Source organism: Thalassophryne amazonica, chromosome 16, assembly GCF_902500255.1.
Source record: "Thalassophryne amazonica chromosome 16, fThaAma1.1, whole genome shotgun sequence".
Taxonomy (NCBI): domain Eukaryota; kingdom Metazoa; phylum Chordata; class Actinopteri; order Batrachoidiformes; family Batrachoididae; genus Thalassophryne; species Thalassophryne amazonica.
Window position 1 is genome coordinate 74,006,269 of NC_047118.1, and position 27,928 is coordinate 74,034,196.

The window sequence follows — 27,928 nt, forward strand, 5'->3', positions numbered from 1 at the left end:
AGTTCAGGTCTGGAGACTGGCCAGGCCACTCCAGGACCTTGAAATGCTTCTTACGGAGCCCCTCCTTAGTTGCCCTGACTGTGTGTTTGGGGTCATTGTCATGCTGGAAGACCCAGCCATGACCCATCTTCAATGCTCTTACTGAGGGAAGGAGATTGTTTGCCAAAATCTCACGATACATGACCCCATCCATCCTCCCTTCAATACGGTGCAGTCATCCTGTCCCCTTTGCAGGAAAACAACCCCAAAAATAATGTCTCCACGCCCATGCTTCACAGTTGGGGTGGTGTTCTTGGGGCTGTTCCTCCAAACACGAGTGGAGTTGATGCCAAAAAGCTCTATTTTAGTCTTATCTGACCACATGACCTTCTCCCATGCCTCCTCTGGATCATCCAGATGGTCACTGGTGAACTTCAAACAGGCTTGGACATGTGCTAGCTTGAGCAGGGGGACCTTGCTGCCCTGCAGGATTTTAAACCATGACAGCATCATGTGTTACTAATGTAATCTTTGTGACTGTGGCAGCTCTCTTCAGGTCATTGACCAGGTCCTCCTGTGTAGTTCTGAGCTTTCTCAGAATCATCCTTACCCCACAAGGTGAGATCTTGCATGGAATCCGAGACCGAGGGAGATTGACAGTCATCTTGTGTTTCTTCCACTTTCTAATAAATAATCATAACAGTTGCTGTCTTCTACCAAGCTGCTTGCCTGTTGTCCTATAGTCCATCCCAGCCTTGTGCAGGTCTACAGTTTTGTCCCTGGTGTCCTTAGACAGCTCTTTGGTCTTGGCTATGGTGGACAGGTTGGAGTGTAATTGATTGTGTGTGTGAACAGGTGTCTTTTATACAGGTAACAAGTTCAAACAGGTGCAATTAATACAGGAATGTCAGTGCACAGCCATTTTTAGATCTCTCCAGAGATGTTCAATCAGATTCAGGTCTGGGCTCTGGCTGGGCCACTCAAGGAATTCACAGAGTTGTCCTGAAGCTACTCCTTTGATATCTTGGCTGTGTGCTTAGGGTCATTGTCCTGCTGAAAGATGAACTGTTGCCCCAGTCTGAGGTCAAGAGCACTCTGGAGCAGGTTTTCATCCAGGATGTCTCTGCACATTGCTGCATTCATCTTTCCCTCAGTCCTGACTAGTCTCCCAGTTCCTGCTGCTGAAAACATCCCCCACAGCATGATGCTGCCACCACCATGCTTCACTGTAGAGATGGTGTCTGGTTTCCTCCAAACATGATGCCTGTCATTCACACTAAAGAGTTCAGTCTTTTGTCTCATTAGACCAAAGAGTTTTGTTTCTCACATTTCGAGAGCCCTTCAGGTGCCTTTTGACAAACTCCAGGTGGGCTGCCATGTGCCTAAGGAGTGGTTTCCATCTGGCCATTCTACCATAAAGGCCTGATTGGTGGATTGCTGCAGAGATTGTTGTCCTTCTTGAAGGTTCTCCTCTCTCCACAGACGTATACTGGAGCCCTGACAGAGTGACCATTGGGTTCTTGGCCACCTCCCTGATTAAAGCCCTTCTCCCCAGATTGCTCAGTTTACATGGGTGGCCGGGTCTTGAAAGTGTCCTGGTGGATGCGAACTTCTTCCATTTATGAATGATGGAGGCCACTGTACTCATCGGGGCCTTTAAAAAAGCAGAAATGTTGCTTTACCCTTCCCCAGATTTGTGCCTCGAGACAGTCCTGTCTCAGAGATCTACAGACAATTCGTTTGACTTCATACTTGGTTTGTGCTCTGACCTGCACTGTCAACTGTGGGACTTTATATGTAGACAGCTGTGTTCCTTTCCAAATCATGTCCAATCAACTGAATTTACCCCAAGTAGACTCCAAATAAGCTGTAAAAACATGTTCAGGGGGATCAGTGAAAACAGGACGTACCTGAGCAGGTTACTGTCTGAATACTTACGGACCTGTCTGTAACCCCACATTATACCCAACAAACACTGTGGATGTTGATGGGAACCAACTTTTTGTGTCACGGTCTAATTTATTTAGACTTGGAAAACTTTTGACATTAATACAGTACGACAAATTTAATATTTTAAAAGTTGTTTCCAGGCAAAACAACGTTCTGCGGCAGACTGGCGTCCTGTCTGGGGTGTACCCTGCCTCACAGCCTGTGACTGCTGGGATAGGCTGCAGCCCCGTGGAATCCTTGACTGGAGTAAGCGGGTATAAAAAAAACTAATGAATGAACATCAAGGATGTGCAATAATTTATTTGTTCAGCACTTTACAATATTTACACAGTGTAAAAAAAACAATGCCTTACTTAAACGTCATTGACTACATATTTGCTGCCAACAAACACAAACCAAACCCGTGAGACGGGTTTTAAAAGCTTCGAGCTTCGTCAGTCCCATTTAGTCAAAGAACATCAAAGTCCGAGCCCAGTGCCGCATCAAGATCAACATCGGCCAACTGCTCATCTTTTGGATGACTAACAAAGTGTTTCTTAATTACTCCTCGCAGATATTAAGGTGAACGTCATGCATCAAAAAAGAAAAGTGAAACATTTGGTGAAACAGTGAATTAAGCATGAAGCTCGAGCGAGGTTTCCAGCTTCCTGTTGGTATATTAGTGTACTCGGGTGAAAGGTCCTTTGTGAGAGCAAAGTGTCCTTCAATGTGCGAGTGCATCAGTGACCGCTTGCACTTTACACAAACATCTCTGAAGCTTCACCATCAAACTCCACTGATAAGACAATGAGGTTCCGATGAACTAACACAAACCTAAAACAGCTAATTCCAATGTTTTTGAGAACATAAAAAATGTACATGGTGGCTACACTGAAAAAGAGGGCGTGTCAGGTGTCTAAACTCCACTGAGGGACCTCCAGGATTCCACACAGAACTCCATTTAAGGTCCAAAAGTGTCACTCACATGACCATGCTGGTCCTCAGATGCATCGTGGCTCAGAAAAACTAAAAACTAATCCCACAGCTGTTACAGTTCATCTCTTCTTCTTGGTGGATCGATGGATCTTCTTCTTCTTCAGGATCATGTCATACAGCTTCTCCAGGCCAGCCTGCAGACCCTGACCGTCCAGTGCAGAGCAGCCCTGTGTGTGGTGCAGCGTTGAGGAGCTTAGCTCATGGAGGGCCAACACCTTCTCCACCTGAAACATCAGAAATATGTGAGTCAAAGCAGTGGACCACGACTTAACACTGAAAGTCAAACATCTGCAGGTTCCATGCTGCAGTTCCATTAAGAACTACTTGGAACTAATCCATAAGGTGAGGTCCTCCTTACTAATGTCTTTAAGACTAAACAAGAAGTCCAGTGGATTAGAGGAAACTTCTCAAAATCACTGTTTCTGTACAGGAAAGTTCTCAGTCCAGGTTGGTGATGTCAAGAAGTTTACTCTAAAACAGGGGTGGGCAACTTGTTCCAGAAAGGGCCGAGAGGGTGCAGGTTTTCTTTGCAGCCACTGACTCCACCAGGTGATATTAATCAGTGAAATCACCTGGTGGAGTGGCTGCAAAGAAAACCTGCACCCTCTTGGCCCTTTCTGGAACAAATTGCCCACCCCTGCTCGAAAATTACCTTGTTTCATCTCCCTCACAAAACATCTTTATGATTAAAGGAGAAGTCCAGTGGTTTAGAGGAAACTTCTACATAGCAGTGTTGATGTGTCAAGGCAAATAGTTTCACTCCATTTGCACATTTGGCTCAGGTAAAAAAAAAAAAAAAAAAAAAAAAAAAAGTCTCCAGTAAATCTAGAACATGTTCCACACTCTGAGACACAGCTAGGTCCTTCAAACCTCAGTCCTGGAACTAGCGCTAGAAAAATTGTCATTGATACTGACTCAGCTCTGTCTCCTGTTGCAAAATTCTGAGAATTTCAGCAAACGCCACATTACCGCATTTGAGCAAAGGACAACATCCAGTGCAAAAAAAAATGCCGAAACCAGAGGCTTGAGAAGCTTCAGAAAAAAAATGCTTTAATTTTGTATTTTGGATGGGATTTTTTTTTTCACCATGTTTTTTTTTTGTTGTTGTTGTCGTTGTCCATTTGGCTGCTCCCATTTTTGTTCGGGGTCACCACAGCGGATACAGCCAGATCTGCACTGGTACGTGGCACAAGTTTTACGCCGGATGCCCTTCCTGACGTAACTCCAGTGTTACCTGGAGAAACACACACAGCCACTGGTGTTCCAAAGAGGGCTCCCATCCAAGTACTAACCAGATACTGCACTGCTTAGCTTCTGAGATCTGATGGGATCAGACTGACACAGAGCAGACCAGCTGCAGTTGTTGTTGTTCAGTGAAAGAGGCTGTAACTGCTGCCAAAGATGCATCAACAAAATATTACGCAAAGGGTGTGAATACTAATGTGCATGTCATTTCTTAGGGTTTTTTTTATAAATGTGCAAAAAAAAAAAAAATGTTTCATGTTGTCATGGGGTGTTGTGTGTAGAATTTTGAGGGGAAAAAATTTAATTTACTCAATTTTGGAATAAGGCTGTAACATAACAAAAGATGGAAAAAGCGAAGTGCCGTGAATACTTTATGGATACTCAGTATAATACAATTTGTACAAATTTCCCCAAATTTCCAGTTAATTCCCATTGATTTCTGTAAATTCTCTTTAATTCATTATATTCCTGTTAATTTCCATTGAAGGTTTCCAAGGTGGAGTATTGCAAATTGTTTTTTTTTGTTGTTGTTGTTTGTTTTTAAGCCAAAATTTCCAAAATTCCTGAGCTTAAATTCCCATAGACAGTTTCAAGAAAGTTTCCAGAAATTTACTTGACATTGTTCACTAGGAGTGCCGAAAAAAAAATCGATTCACATCTGAATCACGATTCTTATTTATGAAGATTCTGATTCGATCCAAAATGTCCAAAATCAATTTTTAAAAGCATTTTTTTAAACATTTTCTTGCTTACTCGCTGCGTGTACCGTTTGTCAGGCAACAGCTTCCGTACTACAGCGTCCCCGCGAGGGGAGGGTCCGGCATGCTTCAAACATTCGTGAGCTGCAGCTTAGCATGGCGGGCGAAGAGCTCATTCAGCCTGCATCGTCTTTGCTAAGGCAAATGTTTGGGCACATTTTGGATTTTATTTGCTGCGTAAGAAAGAGCTTGACATGACTTATGCAGTGTGCAAAATGAAAGTCAAGTACTTCGGAAACACTTCAAATCCACAAGCTACGCCATCACCCGGAGATAAAAGAAGTGGAGCAGCGGTATCTGCCGACTACTGACCAGCACTTCGCTAAACTGCCAGTCAACTCCGAATGAGCAAAGCAGATAAGTAAATTTACACCTTTAGAAACACTTGATTAACCTTGTAAAGCTGCATTTTCTTAACATAATTTTTTTAAGTAATATAACTATTTCTCAGAGCTTTTTGAATTGAAAATCGATTCTGAATCGAATCGTCACCCCAAGAATCTGCATTGAATTGAATCGTGAGTTGTTGTAAGATTCACATCCCTATTTTCCACCCCTTTGCACCTATTTTTGACAAACCTGGTTAAAAAAAACGAACAACAACAAAAAAAAAAACAATGTCAATACCTCTGAAGGTGACATGGCTCCAGCCAGGTCCTGTTTATTGGCCAGGACCAGCACAGGAACCCCCTGGTTCTCTGCTGATCGGGTAATCCGGTGAAGTTCCACCTTGGCTTCCTCCAAACGCTCCATCTCAGACGCGTCCACCACAAACACCAGTCCATCCGTCCTCCTGGTGTAGGACCTCCAGAGGGGCCGGAGCTTTTCCTGACCTCCGACGTCCCACACCTGGAAGGTGGTGTTGTTGGCTTTAGAGTTTCCTGTGGAAACTTTGATCCGCTCCATGTTGAAGCCTTTGGTGGGGATGGTGTCAACAAACTCCTTCAGCTTGAGTTGGTAGAGCAGTGAGGTTTTCCCCGCCATGTCCAAACCAACCACCACTATGTGCAAAGACTGCAAGTTATGTAGGAACGGAGTGGTGGGAGCGATCTCCGTGAACTGGTTCCCCATCTCTGATACCACCAGAGTGCCAAGGATTTCTAAAACTTAAAGTCCTTTGACAGGATCCTCTTTTCCTTTCTGATCCTGAAGGATAGCTCACTTGCTTTGTGGGATCTTGGTCCTGTGACGTGTCAGAAGGATCAGGAGCCTCTTTGGCTGGAGCCCAGTTCATACATCTGGTCTCAGTAGCAAACTACAGGGGACAAACCGCCGGCTACAGTCACTGAGGAAAACAGAACAAAGTACGAATCAGCACTTTTAAAAACAGCATCAAGCTGTTTGTAATTATAGATTTGTCAGCACTGTGGGTTGTGACTCGTGGAGCTGCAACCTGAGGTTAATTTAAGACTTGTGCAGCATTCAGTGGAGAGCATACTTCTGCCGAGGGCCACCGCAAACCCGCGAGAGACCTCAAAGTAAAAATATATTCAAATCCATCACATCTAACACGCCTCGCCCCACCCCCAAAAGAATTCAACCTAGGGTCGAGGCTGAAAAAGACCCTAGTAACACAGAAAAAAAGTACCTCCTAAAAAATAATCAGACCACAAGATACACATATATTTTATCCAAATATTTAGCATTATTTTCTTATGCTAATGTATCCATAATTAATCAAGTAAAGATTTTCCTAATTTTGAATACAATTTTCCAGCATTTAAAAGATGAATATAAACAAAACATATTCAGACAAAAGATTAATAATAATAATAGCACAAGATTTTACAGTATTTATCAGATCCTTTTATCATAATTACAGGAATACATGTGCAGCAAAATTAAGACCAGGCCAGATAAAGTGAAATTGAATGCAGAAAATCTCCAAAGACAAAGGTTAACTAAGAATGTAAAATGTTCACTGAAAAGAGAGAGAGAGAAAAAAAAAAACACACACATGAAGTATTAGAATGTTGTTCAGTCTTGAGTAAATAGTTAATTATTAATTAGGAAAAATAAAATTGCTGTAAAGTCTGCACTGAGGTTTGAATTTACTAAAAGTTTTTTGTTTTTTTTAACATGACATAATTATCTTCAGATGAAGCCCTCTGATGACATCCAGCACAGGACTTTTGACCGTCAAACCACAAAATCTACAGTCCCTGATCTGGGACTATCTGGACTAAAAAAAAAAAAAACTACAGTCTTTGATCCGGGATTCTGGACTCAGAAGGACAGTGGTAATGAACAGGTTCCTGCGTGATGTTATCTGTTAAAAAGTTCAAATCTTCACAAGCCTGCAGTCAAATCCAATAAGGTTATTTAAACTGAATAAACTCACCTGTCCGCACTGTTTGAAACAGTCTGCGTCACAAGTCTGCGCATATTCCAGAAAAAAAAAAAAAGGACTTGGACGAAACGTCGACCAGGAGTGAAGGCGGTGAACCGGTTTATGTCTCTGGTTCGAAGAAGACTGAAGGTGGAAACAAGAAGCAGCGAGCAACCCCCAGCGGTGACGTCACTGCCAATGAGGCGCGTGCGCGCACGCACGTGTGTCATTTTGTGTGTATGAGAATCAGAAGCCCAAATTTTTTTTGGGGGGGGGGAGGGGGAGGGGAGGGGGGGAGGATAGTTATTATTGTTGTTAGATAAAAACCTCCAATAAATAAATAAATAAATAAATAATAAAATAAATAGCGCTTAGATGGCGGTACTACAGCACCCTCTACCGGCTGTTTTCGGGAACTACCGGCAGGGAAAATCTGCACAGAATAAGTTTCTCCCCCTCTTCCTCGTCATAATGGAAGCATCTGGTGATCGTAATTCAAATGACCAGATGCTTCCATACGTCATCGATCTGTTCCACAGACTGCAAATCGATTCGTATTGTTCGTCTAAATGAATAAATCATAATACAACCTTAATTTGGATCTTTCAAAGTCGGAGTACTTTCTAGAAAAGCCACACTCCACCAAATTAGCTCCACCTCTCTATTTATGTATTTATTATTATTATTATTATTATTATTATTACCCATCCATTTATTTTCTATACCCTCTTACTCCAATTAAGGGTCACATGGGGCTGGAGCCTATCCCAGCAGTCATAGGGCAAGAGGCGGGCTACACCCTAGACATGACGCCATTGTTATTATTATTATTATTGTTATTATTATTATTACCGCCATCATTTCTGTCAGTGTTGTTTTCATTGTCTGTCAGCCAAATACAAGTTCCAGTATTAACAAAAGGGAGATTTCTGATGTTCGCCAATCCAGATTCGGATCACCTCCAAAATTCAGTGGAGACTTCCATGCCCTAATATCTATCTTGGTGCAGATTTGGTGAGAATCCGTGAAGTATATTTGACGTAATCCTTCAAAAACTAAAGTGAAACTTGATCCAGAATCTGGATCCAGATCTAGATCACCACCAAAATTTAATGAAGTCTTCCATGGCCTGTTATGTATCCGTGGTGAAAACTGGGTGAGAATCCGTCAAGTAGATTTGACGTAATCCTTCAAAGACTATATAAAGTGAAACTTGATACAGAATCCGGATCCGGATCATCTCCAGAATTTAATGGTGTCTTCCATGGCCTAATATGTATCCGTGGTGAAATTTGGTGAGAATCTGTGAAGTAGTTTTCATGTAATCCTTCAAAGACTATACAAAGTTAATGGAGTCTTCCATGGCCTAATATGTATATGTGTTGAAAATTTCATCAAAATCTGTGCAGTAATCCTGCTAACAGTAATCCTTCAAAGCCTATATAAAGTGAAACTTGATCCAGAATCCTGATCCGCATCCGGATCAACTCCAAAATTTAATGGGTTCTTCCATAGTCTAATATCTATCTGTGGTGAAGTTCGTCAAAATCTGTGCAGTAGTTTTGATGTAATCCTGCTAACAGACAGACAGACAAATAAACTAGTTGATTTTATTACATCCTTGGCAGATGTAAAAAAAAAAAAAAAGGACAGATGGATTTTTAAGGTTCAAGGTTTCTTTATTGTCCCCGTGGGGCAATTTGTTTGCAGCAGTAATTACAACTCAAACAACATAACAACAGTACAACTACAACTAAGACATTTACAAATGTGCATTGAGACAGCGAATAGCATTTGGAATCAGGGACTTTCTAAACCTGTTAGTTCTACACCGAGGGACAACATAACGGCGGCCAGATGGCAGCAGTGAAAACTCATGCCAAAGAGGATGAGAAGGGTCAGCTATAATGGCCTTAGCTTTTTTAAAACATCTGACCTTAAATATTTCATTAAGATCATTAAGTGAACCTCTGGTGATTTTACAGCACACCTTCATAATGTCCATAAGACGATTTCACTGCTTGATGGACAAACAATCAAACCAACAAATATAAAAAAAAGGTTAAAATAGATTTGATAAAACATGAATAAAATATTTTCATAAAAGAAGAGCCCACATGAAAGTTCCAAAGCTTCCGTAAAAAATACATGCGCTGGTTGGCTTTTTTACAAGCTGCATCCACTTGGGGCTCAAAGCACAGTTTATCATCAATCAATCAATTTTTTTATATAGCGCCAAATCACAACAAACAGTTGCCCCAAGGCGCTTTATATTGTAAGGCAAAGCCATACAATAATTATGTAAAACCCCAACAGTCAAAACGATCCCCTGTGAGCAAGCACTTGGCTACAGTGGGAAGGAAAAACTCCCTTTTAACAGGAAGAAACCTCCAGCAGAACCAGGCTCAGGGAGGGGCAGTCTTCTGCTGGGACTGGTTGGGGCTGAGGGGAGAGAACCAGGAAAAAGACATGCTGTGGAGAGGAGCAGAGATCGATCACTAATGATTAAATGCAGTGGTGCATACAGAGCAAAAAGAGAAAGAAACACTCAGTGCATCATGGGAACCCCCCAGCAGTCTACGTCTATAGCAGCATAACTAAGGGATGGTTCAGGGTCACCTGATCCAGCCCTAACTATAAGCTTTAGCAAAAAGGAAGTTTTAAGCCTAATCTTAAAGTAAGAGGGTGTCTGTCTCCCTGATCCAAATTGGGGAGCTGGTTCCACAGGAGAGGAGCCTGAAAGCTGAAGGCTCTGCCTCCATTCTACTCTTACAACCCTAGGGAACTACAAGTAAGCCTGCAGTCTGAGAGCGAAGCGCTCTATTGGGGTGATATGGTACTACGAGGTCCCTAAGATAAGATGGGACCTGATTATTCAAAACCTTATAAGTAAGAAGAAGAATCTTTAGAGTCTTTAAAGACAGAAACCGCCTTACTAAAATCATGAACATCAAATCTGTTGTAAAACACATTAAGGTCATTGGAGAGGTCCAGATCAGTTTTCTCATTAAATGAGACAGTGTCCTTTATAGATGACATTCCCATCATATTTTTCACACCTTCCCATGCAGGTCAGGCATTTCCAGCACTCAGTAATGCTTCAACCTTATTTTTATAAGAGAACCTTGCAAGTTTAAGCTCTTTTTTAACTTGCTTTTAGACTGGATTTGAACAAATTGATGGAATCACACTGTTTCATCTCATCAGGCAGACTGTTCCACAGAACAGGTACACAATAAGTAAAAGCTCTGTGGCCTGCTGACTTCTTTTAACCTTTGGAACACACAGTAACCCTGAATCCTGATAACACGGAGAACATAAGACGTTAATCCATCAAGAATTTGGTACGCTAATAACAAAAACTGAAAATCTGACCTCACACGGACAGGAAGTCAGTGAAATGAACCCCAAAGGAACAGACGCACACAGTGCCCCCTGTGTGCTGTGAATGCTGCTTCATTAACCATTTAAAAAGTGATAAATTAATAAACAACCACATTGATACTGAGCCCACAGAGAAGAGCAAAGATTTATGTTGTATCGTGGAGTCGAACAAAAGGCAACCAAGAGAGTTCAGTTACCTGGAAAGACAGAGGGAGAGAGAGAAAAGGGAGAGAAGAGGGAGGTAAGGAGGGAGATGGAGGAAGGATGAGGAAGGGGAGGGTGAGGGAGAAGGGTGAGATAGAGGGCGTTTAGTCTTCAGTCCTGGATGGTGAGCTCGTTTTCTCATGCGGTTCAACAGAAACACGTGAGTAATTTTAATTATTATTATTAACTTAAAGTGAGATAAAATAACAAATGTCAATGAAGGGAAGAAAAGTAGTCAGTGAAGAGAAAATGTAAAATATCCTGTAAGATCAGAGAAAAGAAAAAATATAATAAAGTATGAGAGAAAAAAATAAAAGATAAGAAAAGCTGAAGGAAGGAAAAGGAGATCAAATTTCAAACAAGAAAAGAAAAGAAAACAGACAGGCAAAGATAACACGAATATAAAAAATAATCAAAGTTTTTAACATTAGTTTGTTTGTTTGTTTTGACAGAAACACACTTTACTTCCTGCAGGAGTTCAGAATCGAATTTCAGAATCGAATCAAATTTATTGCCAGTAAGTTCTGACATATAAGAATTTGATCTGGTGCCATTGGTGCATAAACAACAATAAAAAGAAAATGAAAAAGTAGCAGACAAGAGAATATTCACAGAGGAATCATTGAAATGGTGATACAAGCACCAATTTGGCACAAGTACTCATTGACTTTACTCTTTTGAGAAAAAAAAAACACGGTTTGGCCACTTTAATATTCAATAGACGCCAGGTAAGTTCAACTGAAGATTTACACGGGGTCAAATTAAAAGATGCTCCAATCACATTCAAACTAGACCATATGATTTGTCTGATCACAAAGATTCCAAAAAGGTATAGTTTGGACTATCTGTGACTGAATGTTATGGGGTAAAAACAGCAAGAATGGTGACAAAGGTCAATTTCAGTTTGTACAGGGTTCAAAAGTTAAAGATGCTCCAAACTTGGAAAAAAAGTCATGCAAAGTATTGGTTGAGTTAATCGGGTTTTTAAAAGGAACAGCCATTTATCATGTTGTCACATTACGGGGTAACATATGTCACATGTCATAGAATCCAGTGGATGCTGACATTGTTTGACCTTTACTTTGGAGACCAAACATTCAACACAGTCAAAACTATTCCATTTATTAATCAAATTAGCTCAACCAATAAAAGCAACTTTAACTTTTCACTCCTGTACAAACTGAAATTGACCTTTGTCCCCATTCATGCTTTTTTACCCCAGAATTTCTTAACATTCAGTCATGCATAGTCCAAACTATACCTTTTTGGAATATTTATAATCAGACAAATAATATGGTATCATTTTCAATATGTTTGGAACATCTTTTAATTTTGACCCCTGTGTAATTCCTCAGTTGACCCCTACGTGGCCAACTATTGAAAATTCAAGTGGCCAATTTTTTTTTTTTTTCAGAAGAGTAATGTCTAAGGAGTATCTGTGGTGAATTTGGTGCTTGCATCACTATGTGAAAGATTGTTTCAGTTATCTGCTGCACTAGAAGTAATAAAGGAGTCAAAGAGACAAATAGGCAAAACTGTGTTCACTGTCAAACAAATATAAGATAGTGGAATGGGGCTGTGCAGAGGCATGCAGATGTACAGTACCTTTCAGTGCAGGGATGATCAATTGATGACTTAATTACCATTTTGGATTTGACCATCAATTTGGCCCAGATCCAGATTTAAATCCAGATCAGTTTTCATGGTTGGATTTTAGTGTCGACTTTGTAAAAGCCGAACTTTCAGCATCTGTGCAGGATGTCAGCGATGCACTGGGAGGCCAGACGCCGCCAGAGCGCTTTGGACCGTAGGAAGGCTCAAAACCAGTCGCAGGTGAGAATATTGCTTTTTCTCCTGGATTTATTCATATGCAAAACCGTAAAACCACTTAAAGTGTCAGTTATCTGACGCAACAGGACATATACTTAAAACCCATTTGTGCCAGCCAATATCTTCAAAATCATTTTCAAAGCATTTTACATCAGCTTGGTTTTGAACAGTTCATCTCAAAGTTTAACCAATTTTTAATCAGTGAAACATAAAGACAATTTAATATCAAGTAGACATCTCTAAAGTGGTTAACTCCATAAACATCCAACTTCATCCAGTATAACACTGTTTAGAAACCAGTTTAACTGATCTGATGTTCTGGTTGAACTGACTTCAAAGCAGTTTATTGTTGATTTCTTAGATATCTATCTATCTCTCTCTCTCTCTCTCTCTCTCTCTCTCCTCCTCTCTCTCTCTCTCTCTCTCTCTCTCTCTATATATATATATACAAAACCCCTGGCAAAAATTATGGAATCACCGGCCTCGGAGGATGTTCATTCAGTTGTTTAATTTTGTAGAAAAAAAGCAGATCACAGACATGACACAAACTAAAGTCATTTCAAATGGCAACTTTCTGGCTTTAAGAAACACTATAAGAAATCAAGAAAAAAAGATTGTGGCAGTCAGTAACGGTTACTTTTTTAGACCAAGCAGAGGAAAAAATATGGAATCACTCAATTCTGAGGAAAAAATTATGGAATCACCCTGTAAATTTTCATCCCCAAAACTAACACCTGCATCATATCAGATCTGCTCGTTAGTCTGCATCTAAAAAGGAGTGAACACACCTTGGAGAGCTGTTGCACCAAGTGGACTGACATGAATCATGGCTCCAACACGAGAGATGTCAACTAAAACAAAGGAGAGGATTATCAAACTCTTAAGAGAGTAAATCATCACGCAATGTTGCAAAAGATGTTGGTTGTTCACAGTCAGCTGTGTCTAAACTCTGGACCAAATACAAACAACATGGGAAGGTTGTTAAAGGCACACATACTGGTAGACCAAGGAAGACATCAAAGCGTCAAGACAGAAAACTTAAAGCAATATGTCTCAAAAATCGAAAAATGTACAACAAAACAAATGAGGAACGAATGGAAGGAAACTGGAGTCAACGTCTGTGACCGAACTGTAAGAAACCGCCTAAAGGAAATGGGATTTACATACAGAAAAGCTAAACGAAAGGCATCATTAACACCTAAACAGAAAAAATAAGGTTACAATGGGCTAAGGAAAAACAATTGTGGACTGTGGATGACTGGATGAAAGTCATATTCAGTGATGAATCTCGAATCTGCATTAGGCAAGGTGATGATGCTGGAACTTTTGTTTGGTGCCGTTCCAATGAGATTTATAAAGATGACTGCCTGAAGAGAACATGTAAATTTCCCACAGTCATTGATGATATGGGGCTGCATGTCAGGTAAAGGCACTGGGGAGATGGCTGTCATTACATCATCAATAAATGCACAAGTTTATGTTGATATTTTGGACAATTGAAAGGATGTTTGAGGATGATGAATCATTTTTCAAGATGATAATGCATCTTGCCATAGAGCACAAACTGCAAAACATTCCTTGCAAAAAGACACATAGGGTCAATGTCAATGAGCAGATCTGATTTGATGCAGGTGTTAGTTTGGGGGATGAAAATTTACAGGGGTTATTCCATAATTTTTTTCCTCAGAATTGAGTGATTCCATATTTTTTCCTCTGCTTGGGTCTAAAAAAGTAACCGTTACTGACTGCCACAATCTTTTTTCTTGATTTCTTATAGTGTTTCTTAAAGCCAGAAAGTTGCCATTTGAAATGACTTTAGTTTGTGTCATGTCTGTGATCTGCTTTTTTTCTACAAAATTAAAACAACTGAATGAACATCCTCTGAGGCCGGTGATTCCATAATTTTGCCAGGGGTTGTATATATATCTCCAACTATTTAAAATCAGATTAAGTAACCCACCTTTTACGTCCCTCAGTGTGGATCCACACCAGAATTTAAGAGTTTCAAAGTAATCAGTTTTAGTAAAGTGATGAAAAAAACCCAGCAGAAAACAGCATCTAATTTAATTCCGTTTGTTCCATGTGACACCTTTCAACGATGAATTAAGTACAAAACCAGACTCTGCTGATCCAGATCCAGCAGCCTGTCCAGTCTGATCCATTATTGATCAACAGCGGGGCTGATGGTAACTGAGCAGGGTCATGTGACACCACCGTGTAGGTCACAGTCGTTTCCTGTGTCATCTGACAGCTCGTATCCGCTCGCCAAATTCCTGCAGCTCTCAGAGGATTTATTTAAGCCCCGCCCATTTCACCACCATGTCACAAGCCTCTGTGAAAATGAGTTTTTGAATGAAGCTTTGGTCATTTCTATGTGAAGTTCCCCGATGAGAAGTTTTAAACCGCAGAATGCTTACTCCTCGGTAAGTAAGGACATGACTGGTGGTGACCTTTGCAGCAGGTGGAGGTCAGTCAGACGTAGAGTGACGACAGAGAAAAAAAAATCCTTTGAAATCAGCATTTTAGAACTGTTGTTAAAATAAGTTACTTCTATCAGAAAAGTGATTAACAGGTATTTGACTTTTGTGTGCAGCAGAGCTACAGGAAAAAAAAAATGAGCAGAGCTCTTTATCCCTCAGCTTTCTGTAGATGTGCTGAAATCATTATGGCTTCCAGAATAATAATATTCGGTGTATTTTTCATTGGTGCTTTTAAAAATATATTTCTGGCCTGGCACCTATGAGATTAATTATGTAGCCATTTTTGCCGTCATAGGCATTATAATTAATTAATCTAAATGAACCTGTTATTTTTACAGCTATAATCTATATATTAATAGCCATGTGGCCTCTGTGTGCTTGTGTGTGTGTGTGAGTGTATAACTTCAATCACGGAAAAACTGGGGAGACCTGACATTTGCCATTTGGTATGCTTATGTATTTTGGGTCGAGGATGAACGCTGCCAAAACAGAATGCTGATGCCACCAATATTTTTGGAGAAACTACGGATATTAGCGAACAACGCTGAACAACGGACATTGATATTTACATTCTGGACTTACATGCCATTCCACCAGGGGCAGTAAATCATCTATGTATTAAAAGCGAAGTGGCATGATTTTATTTAGTAAGTTCAATGTAAGTACAAAATATAATTCTAAATACATTAAAAATACATGGATGACACAAGAAAGTGAAAACACTTATTTATATTGGGGTCCATTTAAAAATCAAATGACAAAATCGAAGTAATATTAAAATCTAATAATAATAATAATAGTGTGTATATGATAACAAGAACCTAAATAATTTATAAATACTTTAAGACAGCAAATTAACATTTAAAAATTACATAATTAACAGGAAATAAAAGGGTTGAGTTCTTCCTCTAAAAGTTGTTGAGGTCTAAGGTTCAGAAAACATTTTGCACTCACCCGCCATTTTAAAGCATTATAGAAACTTTGCATTATTACCATCCTTGACAAATGTCAGCTACCTATTTTATAAACACAACCCAATCTAGAGCCTATGGATCCCCACGGGCAATGCGCTAGTTATAGCATAACACCAGAAGGTCAGAGCCTACACACTGTGGATAAGCGTGAACATGCTCTTGACCGACAGGGACACGAGCTGCACTTTGCTTTATTTTACTATATTTTTCTTCTTTCTGTATCTGCAGGAAGTCTCTACATTTTCTAACAATTTCCAGATTGATTTTTTGCATCCATATGAACAAAAACATGTCATTTTGAAACTTTTTGGAGAGTAAAATCGTGACTCCAGTAACCTGCTGTGTTGAGTTGTGTTGTGCTTTCCAATAGGATCACTACGCAATCACTCTGGAGCTGGAAACAATAAGACATAAAATGTCAGGCAAAACTCCAGACGCTGTACGGCGCAGTGGGGACAGTGGTTTTATATTGATGTGTCCAGGCTTTGATTTGGACACACGAGAGTCTAGTTCCTTCCTGTGTGGCATTTGCATGTTCTCAACCCTGCCTACCAGGATTTAAAAAAAAAAAAAAAAAAAAAAATTACAAGTTGTTGCACATTAGCTAAAGTGCTCCTTTGACGGCCAATGACCAAAGCCATGTCTGTAGACCAGAGCTGGCTCACAGTGCCCCTACTGGTTGAATTGTATTAAAAAACCAATTCAAATATCTGTTCATCAGATAAAATACATATCTAATGATGCAGTCCTGCCGATACCCGCCTCACGTCCTATGACTGCTGGCTCCAGTTCCCTCCCCCGTGACCCTTAATTGGAGTAAGGGGGTATGGAAAATGAATGGATGGATCTAATGATACACTTGAAAATACAATGCAAAAATTAGCACGAGTTAACCCCCTACCACCTGCCTCATTTTGGCTTGTCAGTATCTCAAAATAAAAGTTTAATTTCCATGGGAATATACAGGCTTAGAAGGGGTTAATGTGGAAAAAAATTTATTGTATACACGTAGTGACGGTAAATGTCCAGATTTGCGATAAAGACTGCACATTTTATTATTTCTAAAGGTCAAAAGATAAAGTATGGTTGATTTCTTCAATTTTATCCTGAACGTTTGATTTGGGGCAGCATTGGTGGAAAGGTATCCCCAGTCAGCTTCATGATGAAGTGGTACAGAGGAGGGTCTTCATTCACCAAAACATTAAATCTAGACTTGCATCTCAGATGTAACTTCTGGCAAATTGTAGCTGAATTTTCAGGTCTTCTTTTAAAGAAAATCCTCCTCTATACCACTTCATCACAAAGTTGTATAACGTGATACAAAATGCAAAACATGCACTGTGCACAATTTCTCCAATCACAGCCAGAGAAGCCTGTAACTTCTTCTGGGTTGTCTGAGTTGTCTTGGTGGCTTTCCTCACTCTTCTCCTTCTTGCACAGTCACTAAGTTTTTGAGAACTGTCTACTCCATACAGATTTACCATAGAGTGCCATACTGTTTGTATTTCTTAATAACTGATGTAAATAAAATCCAAGACATATTCAGTGACTTGGAAATGTTCATGTATCCATCCCCTGACTTGTCTGAAGAAAACTGGCAATTAAACTGATTATTTACAGGTATTATAGCAAAGGGGTTGATTACTTATGCAACCCATCATCTTGGCTTTTATATTTTTAATTTATTTATATCAAGTTGTAGAGATTTACTTTCAGCTTGAGTCTAAGGAAGATAATTTAGAATTTTTTTTATATTGAGAAGCCTGATTTACTTTTTGTATTTGAAATGCCATGAACAAATTAAAATGCATGAAATACCAAGAGGCCGAATACTTTTGCAAGCCACTGTAGTCATTCTCCTGCACTACCCCCATGTCTCTGCTGGTTTGTTTATCCTTTTTTTTTTTAATCTGATCAAAGTTTTTTATATGTATGAACACTTTTCAGCTGTTCTGCCTGCAAACTAACAGCTAACTCCCGATTTTTATTCAACCTCAAACATTTTTGTTAATATTCAAAGTCAGTACTTCTACTGTTTGCTTTGGTTGATATCTTTATTTTAAACTCTGTGCTCACAAGCATTGGTGTATTTATGCTGCTTTTAATGTCAACAACCAATAATCTGATCACTGTACAGTACCAGTCAAAACTTTTGACTGGTAGTACAGGGTGACCCCCCCCCCTCAAAAAAAGAACCCATAAAAATGTAACAATTCCTACAAGGTACAGACATAAACTTCAGTTTGTGTACCATCAATCCCCACATTTTCAGTGTCCGTGGTCTACCAAGAAAAGACATTTTGCCTGGAGGCCTAATTTTGCCAACAAATGATACCATTTGGACTATAATTTTGAAAGTACAAGACTTTTATTCAAATTGACCAAGATAACTGTAGGATTTATTACAATTTTTATGGGTTCTGATTTTTGGGGGAGAGGGGTCACCTTGTATATACTGATGAATTTTCTTCAGGTCCTGAATTACCCACAAACCCCCACGGTCGGCCATCTTGATGGGCAAGTCCTTCATTGTTATTAGGTTAAAGTGAGAGAAAAAAGCAAGAACAATGAATTTGAACCATTATAAGAGCAACACGGTGGAAAAATCTCAAACAAAGTATTGAGAATCTCTAGAAGGTATTGCTTCAGTGTGTTATAAAGTTGAAGAGTGATGGTGTAGTGGTCTAAAGGGGAGGTGATGGTCTAGTGGTTAAGGCGTGAGCTTGATACCAGAAGATCCTCAGTTCAGATTCCAGCCTGACTAGAAATCACTAACGACCCTTAGGCAAGGTCTTTATTCCATATCTGCTCCCGGTGTTGTAGTGAGCACCTTGTATGGCAGCACCCCCACATCGGGGTGAATGTGACGCATATTTGTAAACCGCTTTGAAGTCTTCGATGCAGATAAAAAAGCGCTATATAAATGCAGTCCATTTACCATTTACCATTTAATTTAATTAGTGATAGTGATACCTACAAGATCTCTGAGAGTGGACTGGGGACATGGCAACGCTCTGTCTTTCTCTCTTGAAACAGATATGGTTACACAATTACGTCAACATAAAATACCACTGTGTATAAATTGAGTGAAAACTTGACAACTACCCTCGTGTACTGTTTTAAAATGCACAGAGTTTGTAGTAACGCTGGTCAGGTCGAGGGTTGAACTTTTCCTTATTCTCTCCCTCGAAAACACTTTCAATCTGCTTTCCCAGATGAGTGATGAACATAATACCGTCAGTTCGTATCTCCACATTCAGTTATACAACCCTACACTGCACAAGTATCACCATAATTGAGCACGTAAATATGAGCATGTTGGCCTATGTGACATGTGACAGACATATCTACACTTTGGCATTCCTGTCAAGATGGCAGACTGTTGCATTATGGGTAGAATTGCAACATAGGAAAATGGACCTTTGATAAATACCAGGGGAATATTATACCTTCGCTGTCTTTTTAACCGGGCAGATTAAAATACCTGTCATCTAACTTCCCATAAAAACTCTAAATTCTTCCAAGTTTGCTATTTATTTTTTTGTTTACTTTCTTACAGCAGCCGCCAGAGACTTTAGAGTCTGACCACAGTGCGACAGAAACCAACACAACACAACAACAAACAGGTATCAACATCTGACACTAGTCAGCAACCCAACAATAGCCATATATCAAGTCAAATGGGTGGGCTTGTAAATTTGATGCCATTGTCACTGAGAGATTATATTATATTTAGAGCCCAATATTAACTGGTGAACACAATTAACAGAAATCATGGACTGAAGATCAACAAGTATCAAAGCCAACTACATGCTAACAAGTTAGCTGGCTCACTAGCGCAAAATGGTAAGCCAGTAAAAATCTGAATCAAATTTATTGCCAAGTAAGTTCTCACATACAGGGAATTGGATCAGTTGTTTGTGCATAATAACAATAACAATTCGTTTTGTGATTGTTTTTGTAATTTGTGTCAGTAGCATAGGGTCACCCCTTTGGAGTCTGGTCTGCTTGAGGTTTCTTCCTCAGAGGGCGTTTTTCCCTTACCACTGTCGCCTGTGGTGCTTGCTCTGGGGATTGGTAAGGTTAGACCTTACTTGTGTAAAGGGCCTTGAGGCAACTTTGTTGTGATTTGGTGCTATACAAATGAAAATAAATTGAAATTGAAAATCTAAGGGTTACGGTTGGGGTGTATGAACCACGATGTTGGGTAGTTAAAATAACAGTGGGTGCCATACTAATAGCCATTCATGGTTTGCACATGATACCATATTGGTACTTGATCGTGTCAATAGCAATGGCCATAATTTAATCACTTGAAAGGAATTTGTAATATCTTCTCTTAGTAATAACTGTGAACTATACAGACAGCCCAGCCACTAATGGCGAAGCTAGATTGCACAGCTAATTATAGCAGTTTCTTGATAAACACATTCATCCTACAGACTGATCAGAATCCATTCAGATCAGTGGTCCTGGAGAGTAACAGTTAGCAACAGGGGCGTCGAACTGGGGGGGTAAAAGGGTACTACGTACCCAGGGCCCAGAGCATGGGGGGGGGGGGGGGGGGGGGGGGGCACAAAAAAAGTGGAATTAAATACATTTTTGTGTTGCATGTTATTAATGTCTATACAATTCATGTTGTACAAGAATATAATTAGAATGAATGTATAAATGTTGCGAAACATAATTCTGCTCTAACAATAATATTGAAAGATCTCTGGGAACCCTTCCCACCCCTGCACAGTTGTACAATGGTTTAGCCCAGGCACACAGGCGGCACTCTGCCCCACATGCACGTCCCAAATGGGATCTGACAGAAAGAGGAGAGGTATTTAGTAGGGCTGAAACAACTAACTGAGTTAATTGATTAAAATCGATTATTAAAATAGTTGTCAACTAATTTAGTCGATTAGTTGCTAAATAACTTTGTTTTACCGCAAATGTTTCATTTCTTCCATATAATCAACCGAGCTTTGCTTTGAATCTTGAACCAATTCGCCCTATTGACGTATCAAATCAAATCAATTCTATTTATATAGCGCCAAATCACAACAAACAGTCGCCCCAAGGCGCTTTATATTGTAAGGCAAAAGCCATACAATAATTACAGAAAAACCCCAACGGTCAAAACGACCCCCTATCCCATATAGTATCCCATAATCCCTTGCGCGCCAGAGAGTCGCTGCAGTCAAAATAACATAGAGAATCCACATGATGACATTTGTAAATTAATATTATACTACAAAAATGTAATTTTTTGTGCTTTTCGTCACGTTAATAAGAGACTGCTGCATGATACCCTGAAAACTTGCTAAAACAATTATAACAAATAATCTGTGTCTGCTACATTTAATCTGCATGGAATTTAATAAACGCAAACTGAATTTCAGACATATTATATATATTAGTCTGGAACAAAGAGGACAAACAGTGTTGTAAAGAACAATAATCAAGACGTTAAAGAGCAAACTTCACTTTCCCCCAGAACGACATGATCAGGAAGCGAGGGTAACTCACAGCAGCTCCCACTGAAAATAACGGAGAGACAACCTGTGATTCTCGCATGTTTACATAAAACAAATGCAATGTCTATAAACCCAGAGAATATATTCATGAGAGTTTTAGGCACAATATAAAAATAGTTTTATGTTGCGATGTTAATGCTGTTGTCCGTGTGCAGCGGTTAAAGTGAAGCCTGATCAGAGCGTCTCAATGCAGTTCTCAATGTTACTGTAGATCTCGCAGAGCAGCGACCTCTCCGCAGTTTTGCGGGATTTGAAACGTCATGTTTTATTTTGCTTTATCTTAATTTTTCCCCACTAAAATAAAGAGCATATGTGTGTGAGGAATATTTATCTTTTTATGTTAAACTGACCTGTTATGGCCTTCTGAAACAGTTGATAGATGTATTTCATAACCTAAATGCTAATGCGCTAGCATGTCTATGGCGTTTTCAGTGTTAAAGTTAGCATTAAGCTGCTGGCATTTCAGCATGTTTGTGCATTTGTTTTCTGTATAATAATTAATGGCTCAGCGTTTGTTGTTGTGAAAGAGTCAAATGTATTACAAATTATAATATTTTTAAATTTATTTTTATTTATATATTAATAATAATAGCAACAATAATAATATTAATAATAACTAAAAATGCTACAATACAATTTTAGAGAAACAGACAAAAAGAACCTGATAAAACAAAACACAACAGAAAATATAAAACCAACTAACAATGAACATAAATAAATATAGAAATAAATAACTGTTTCCTGTGAACACCTAGTGACTCTTAAACCTCCACTTCATCCCTGTTTTATTTAATTTTAATGATAATTTGTTTCAGTCAAACCACATCTAAGCTGTTTTTACACAAGAAAAAATAAAATGCAGTAAACTGCACATTTGTGTCTTTTTTCATGAAAATATCTTATTAAAGAGCACATATTACTCTTTAGTCAGGCCTTTAAAATACTTTAGTGGATTCTTGCTGTAATATGTTGTCAGTGGTTGAGATAGTTGCTGTAGGCATCTAAAAATGCTCATAATTGGGTGAAACCTGATGGAAATCTCTTTGTGGTGTGTCGGTGACGTATGTATGTGCAAAATAAAACAAAACACTACTCCAGGTATGTTTTTGACGAGAATATAACATCATAACTTTATTACAAGCTCAAACGTTGATGTGGCGTGATAAAGGCCTTTAAATAATAACTCACTTAAATAATGGCAAAACTCACATGTAAGTTAAAAAAACGATTAATCGAAAAAATAATCAACTAATGAATCGATTACTAAAATGATCATTAGTTGCAGCCCTAGGCTGAAATAAGACGTCTTTCCTAAAAAAAAATAAAAAAAAAATCAAAGTCTGGAAAAAACAGACACAGGGGAAACAGTTGCTAACCAAATTCTTTGAAAAGCGAGGTGAGCTTGAAATCTACCTATACTGAGTGGTGCAATTTGGTCCCCCAGACCCCCCAACTCAGTATTGCTCCCCCAGCTTTAAAAAGGGTTCTGACTTCCAGGTGTGACCTAAGGTACACATGATTTAGATATGGTTTGACTACGCATTACAAATTTGGTGTTTGTGTTAATAAAAAAGAACAGTGGGGGGAGCTTCAATATGGCTAGTACCTAGGGCCCAGAATTTGGTGCTACGCCCCTGGTTAGCAATACTCTTTATTTTCTGTCTTCTTTCAGCCAGCTTGGCTGCGCATGTTTTTATGTATTTCCATGTAAGGACAGCAAGCAAACACACGCGCATGTCCATCAACATGGTATGTGTTCTGCAGCTGTGACATCCAGGCTCAGAGATGTCAACAGCAGCTGCTGTTGCCAGTCAGCCACGCCCCCATCCATTCAGCGCACAGACCAAGGTGCCACTCTGTGATCAGATGAGGGGCGCCTTGCCTGCGGGGAGTGCGCAAAACACATGCACACCATGTGTTGGGGGCGTGGGGTGGCGGGTGAATGTGCGAAACACACACACACGTGTTGTGGGGGGAGCCGACACTCTGGCGCGCCACATGTATACTTGGCAACTTTACAGTCATGGGGGCACTTGGACAGATTTCACGGCCAGCTCAAAAGTGATTGTCTGCTGGCTCTTTTCTTGTTAACAGTGCAAATGGCCGCACATTTTCTAAGTGCCAAGTGAGCGGTGTTAGATGCTCGTGTGTGTCACCTGGAATTTGGCCGACACCTGCAGCGAGAGGGTTCGATGGGCTCGCACAGCGCACACTCTGTCTTTCAGCCACTGGTGTGCACAAATAGTTGTAGCAACAAGTGTACGAGGCGTTGGAGGCAGCTCCGATTTTACACATATTGCAAACAATTCCTGCTTCATGCGTAATTCGGCCACATTCGTACTATGTGTGAATGGGCCCTAAATATTAATGGCTGCAAAACTGCTAATTAGAAAAAGTTCTTTGGCAAAGATTATAAGCCTCCCCATTCTTCTACAAACACAAACAATATGAGTTCTATATTATTTGCACTATATTAGGCTACACATTTTCTGATTGATATTGAATTTAATTAAAAATATGACGTTAAATTCATGAATGTAAAACAAATAAAAAACATTCAGTTCAATGTACAGTAATGAAACACGTTTACCTATAAGCCTACAATAAAAATATTTCTGTCCACATTGAAAGTCTGATAACTACACTCAACAAAAATATAAACGCAACACTTTTGGTTTTGCTCCCATTTTGTATGAGATGAACTCAAAGATCTAAAACTTTTTCCACATACACAATATCACCATTTCTCTCAAATATTGTTCACAAACCAGTCTAAATCTGTGATAGTGAGCACTTCTCCTTTGCTGAGATAATCCATCCCACCTCACAGGTGTGCCATACCAAGATGCTGATTAGACACCATGATTAGTGCACAGGTGTGCCTTAGACTGCCCACAATAAAAGGCCACTCTGAAAGGTGCAGTTTTATCACACAGCACAATGCCACAGATGTCGCAAGATTTGAGGGAGCGTGCAATTGGCATGCTGACAGCAGGAATGTCAACCAGAGCTATTGCTCGTGTATTGAATGTTCATGTCTCTACCATAAGCCGTCTCCAAAGTCGTTTCAGAGAATTTGGCAGTACATCCAACCAGCCTCACAACCGCAGACCACGTGTAACCACACCAGACCAGGACCTCCACATCCAGCATGTTCACCTCCAAGATCGTCTGAGACCAGCCACTCGGACAGCTGCTGAAACAATCGGTTTGCATAACCAAAGAATTTCTGCACAAACTGTCAGAAACCGTCTCTGGGAAGCTCATCTGCATGCTTGTCGTTCTCATCGGGGTCTTGACCTGACTCCAGTTCGTCGTTGTAACCAACTTGAGTGGGCATATGCTCACATTCGCTGGCGTTTGGCACGTTGGAGAGGTGTTCTCTTCACGGATGATGCAAAGGAGATGTGTTGCACTGCATGAGGCAAATGGTGGTCACACCAGATACTGACTGGTATCCCCCCCAATAAAACAAAACTGCACCTTTCAGAGTGGCCTTTTATTGTGGGCAGTCTAAGGCACACCTGTGCACTAATCATGGTGTCTAATCAGCATCTTGGTATGGCACACCTGTGAGGTGGGATGGATTATCTTAGCAAAGGAGAAGTGCTCACTATCACAGATTTAGACTGGTTTGTGAACAATATTTGAGGGAAATGGTGATATTGTGTATGTGGAAAAAGTTTTAGATCTTTGAGTTCATCTCATACAAAATGGGAGCAAAACCAAAAGTGTTGCGTTTATATTTTTGTTGAGTATATAAAACCATGGACTGCCATGACACATTCTCAGGGCAGCATTTGCCGTTAAAGACTAGAAACACCAGAACAAGACAGGTGCCAATTAAGCCCATAGGCTACCAGAACCTGTCGCCTAGGCACGCCCCGACCTGAATCCTGATTGCGAAGTCTACCTGTGCGTGGCTTTGTACATACACACCCAGCAGTATAAAAGTAGGCAACGTTAGGTTAAGTTAGAACAGACGAACAATATGCGCGATGGGAGAGGGTCGTTGTGATAAATTAAGAGGCTGCCAGTCCGCATGTGGACCTAATTATTCTCCAGACTTGAGAAGCCCGGGCTTTGAGAAGTTATTATTTTGAGAAGTGTGAGGGCCAATTTTAATGGCAAAATAATAAACAAACCAAGAATCAATGTTAATTTGTAGTTCTAATATTAGTAAGGTGTTTTTACTCACTTTTTGTCTCTCCCACGATGTTATTCTTTTCTCCTACAGCATCTGCTACATCATATTATGCAAATAATATGCAATTCGGATGATGACATCATTTAGCAACTTCTCGGACAGCCACTAGTTACTTTTCTGACTGAGGAGTTATCAACACTGGTGCCGCTTGGTTTCAGTGAGGTCACGGCTGCACAGGGAAAAGACAAAACTTTCTCAACTCTAAACGGTTAACAGAAATTTTTATTTTATTTTATTTTTTGGTTGGATCCACCATGACACAAAGTCACACTTATGTCATCTCCGCAATTAATCCACAGCTGACACGTGTTCCAAACTTTGGGGGCACATCCTTAAGAATCACAGATCAGCTGTGAGCCGTTACATTGCTAAACTTCAGAAATCCAAACATTCTGTGGAAATTTCACATCCCTGCAGGCTCCATGGACCGATTTCCACTAAATCTGACATGTAAATGGTTGATCAAAGGATTACCAAAGACTCTGATTCACACTGATTTGCACCAAACCTAACACACGTACGTACAGTAGATCTTTCCTGGAATCAACCTGGCAAGGTCAAAGGTCAAATTTGCATCAATTCTGTCCTAAACACAGTGAGCGAATCCTCACTCTGCCTGTCTGCCATCAGCTCGACAGATACAAACCGCCTCGTCATTAAAGTGCACTTGGTTTTACACTTGGTTGAAAATGTTGCACCGTATGATCACACGATGCAACATTTTCATGTCGTTTCTTCCTGTCTGCACTTTAAATAATAATAAAAGTAATGGGTTTTGCATCTTGTGGATTCATTTTCTTCATTTCAGAAAACATGCACTATAGTCTATTACATCTGCATGTTGGAAGAATCATGCACTTTATGTATTTGGTTCCTGGGAGACTTTTGGGTCCTCTTTCCAATAAGATGATCACACACATGATCAGGATACTCTGAGACCCTCCCAAAATGAATTTTTCAAAATGGCCACCTTGAGTTTTTTAATGTTTAAAACTTCTGCACATGTCATATATCATGCATAAATCAACTTCTATGAATGCATTTTGATACAAAAGGGGGCAACTAATCAAATTTAGACCTTAACATTTCCCAGAAATGCCATTTTCAAGATGGTCAGGAGTTGATTGTGTAACTTACTACTTAAGACATGCTGCTGCTTCTGGTGTCAAAATGTTCCTTTTGGTGTATATATATATATATAATAGAGAGAGAGAGAGATGAGAGGAGAGAGAGGAGAGAGAGGAGAGAGAGGAGAGGAGAGAGAGAAGAGAGAGAGAGAGAGAGAGAGACCTTTTCAATTTATCCTGTCACCATTCTTCGAACATTCCTGGATAATAGCTGAAAGCTTGTAATCTAAAAAGAAATGCTCTTTATCACTCTGCAAATGGGTTCTTCTCACACTGCCAACAAAAACACTGTCTGATTAGGCTCAGACTGTCCAACACATGCAAAATATCTGTTGCCAGATGATCAAAAATTTATCTTAATGTTTCTTTGGATGCTTAAAAATATGATTCTATTTCAGTCTTGACTTTTTTTTTTTAAATAAGTTTCTGCAGTTGATGCACAGTGTCCTCATTGCCATGGCAACCTGAAGATTCCTGACACGAACAGTGCCAAGCTTCCCAACAGACACTCGGTAGGTATCAGAGAACCGGTCAAACCTGGATCTTATTTTGAGTTTTAATGTGGAATAATCGTGGTTTGCCTCTGCAGTCTTTAGAGTACAGCCAGCAGTGGTGAAGAAAACCAGGATCAACACATTCCAGATTAAAGTCCAAAGCTCAGAGGTTCCTCCGACAGCAAAAAATACCAGAAGTTACCGACTGAACGTTTTTTTTCTCTGACGACACTTGGATGTTCTGGACGTCATTTCTCCCTACTTCTTAACACACTGCTGTTATTAATGTTTGGACCCATTAGTAACAATGACAAGGAAAAAAAAAAGCTACATTATTTGCATGGAGCATTGGCAGTGCTAGAATAAAGAATACCTTCATTAAATTAGGAATAAGGAAGTTATTAAAAAATAAACAAGAAAACAAACAGTGGAAATATAAAATACAATATAATTCCATGTTAAAATAC

The 27,928-nt window shown here is 39.8% G+C and overlaps 2 protein-coding genes across 3 annotated transcripts; one reads left to right on the forward strand and one right to left on the reverse strand.

The window, feature by feature from the left end:
* Nucleotides 1–2,209: 2,209 nt before the first annotated feature.
* LOC117528195 (ADP-ribosylation factor-like protein 4D) lies at nt 2,210–7,374 on the reverse strand. The gene is made up of 3 exons (XM_034190788.1): nt 7,249–7,374; nt 5,535–6,192; nt 2,210–3,128 (listed from the first exon to the last, which is right to left on the reverse strand). Exons 2-3 carry the CDS (start codon nt 5,976–5,978, stop codon nt 2,964–2,966), a joined length of 609 nt encoding a protein of 202 aa, XP_034046679.1. The 5' UTR covers nt 5,979–6,192; nt 7,249–7,374; the 3' UTR covers nt 2,210–2,963.
* Nucleotides 7,375–10,938: 3,564 nt separating this feature from the next.
* LOC117527849 (coiled-coil domain-containing protein 200-like) lies at nt 10,939–27,695 on the forward strand. 2 transcript variants are annotated; one of them, XM_034190356.1, is made up of 5 exons: nt 10,939–10,984; nt 12,571–12,657; nt 19,668–19,734; nt 27,400–27,479; nt 27,557–27,695. In XM_034190356.1, the coding sequence occupies exons 1-5, from the start codon at nt 10,946–10,948 to the stop codon at nt 27,581–27,583; spliced, it is 300 nt and encodes a 99-aa protein (XP_034046247.1). In that variant the 5' UTR covers nt 10,939–10,945; the 3' UTR covers nt 27,584–27,695. The 2 variants fall into 2 exon arrangements, with proteins under 2 accessions (XP_034046247.1, XP_034046248.1); XM_034190357.1 differs by having other exon boundaries at nt 19,671–19,734.
* Nucleotides 27,696–27,928: the final 233 nt, after the last annotated feature.

What these genes read in the sequence shown, in the direction of transcription:
- LOC117528195 (XM_034190788.1), bottom strand. Translation starts at nt 5,978, where the DNA reads ATGGGGAACCAGTTCACGGAGATCGCTCCCACCACTCCGTTCCTACAT. An exon ending in GAGCCATGTCACCTTCAGAG is followed by an intron (nt 3,129 to 5,534) that starts GTATTGACATTG and finishes CTGATGTTTCAG; the next exon opens with GTGGAGAAGGTGTTGGCCCT.
- LOC117527849 (XM_034190356.1), top strand. Translation starts at nt 10,946, where the DNA reads ATGGTGAGCTCGTTTTCTCATGCGGTTCAACAGAAACAC. An exon ending in ATGCGGTTCAACAGAAACAC is followed by an intron (nt 10,985 to 12,570) that starts GTGAGTAATTTT and finishes CCGAACTTTCAG; the next exon opens with CATCTGTGCAGGATGTCAGC. An exon ending in CACAACACAACAACAAACAG is followed by an intron (nt 19,735 to 27,399) that starts GTATCAACATCT and finishes AAGTTTCTGCAG; the next exon opens with TTGATGCACAGTGTCCTCAT.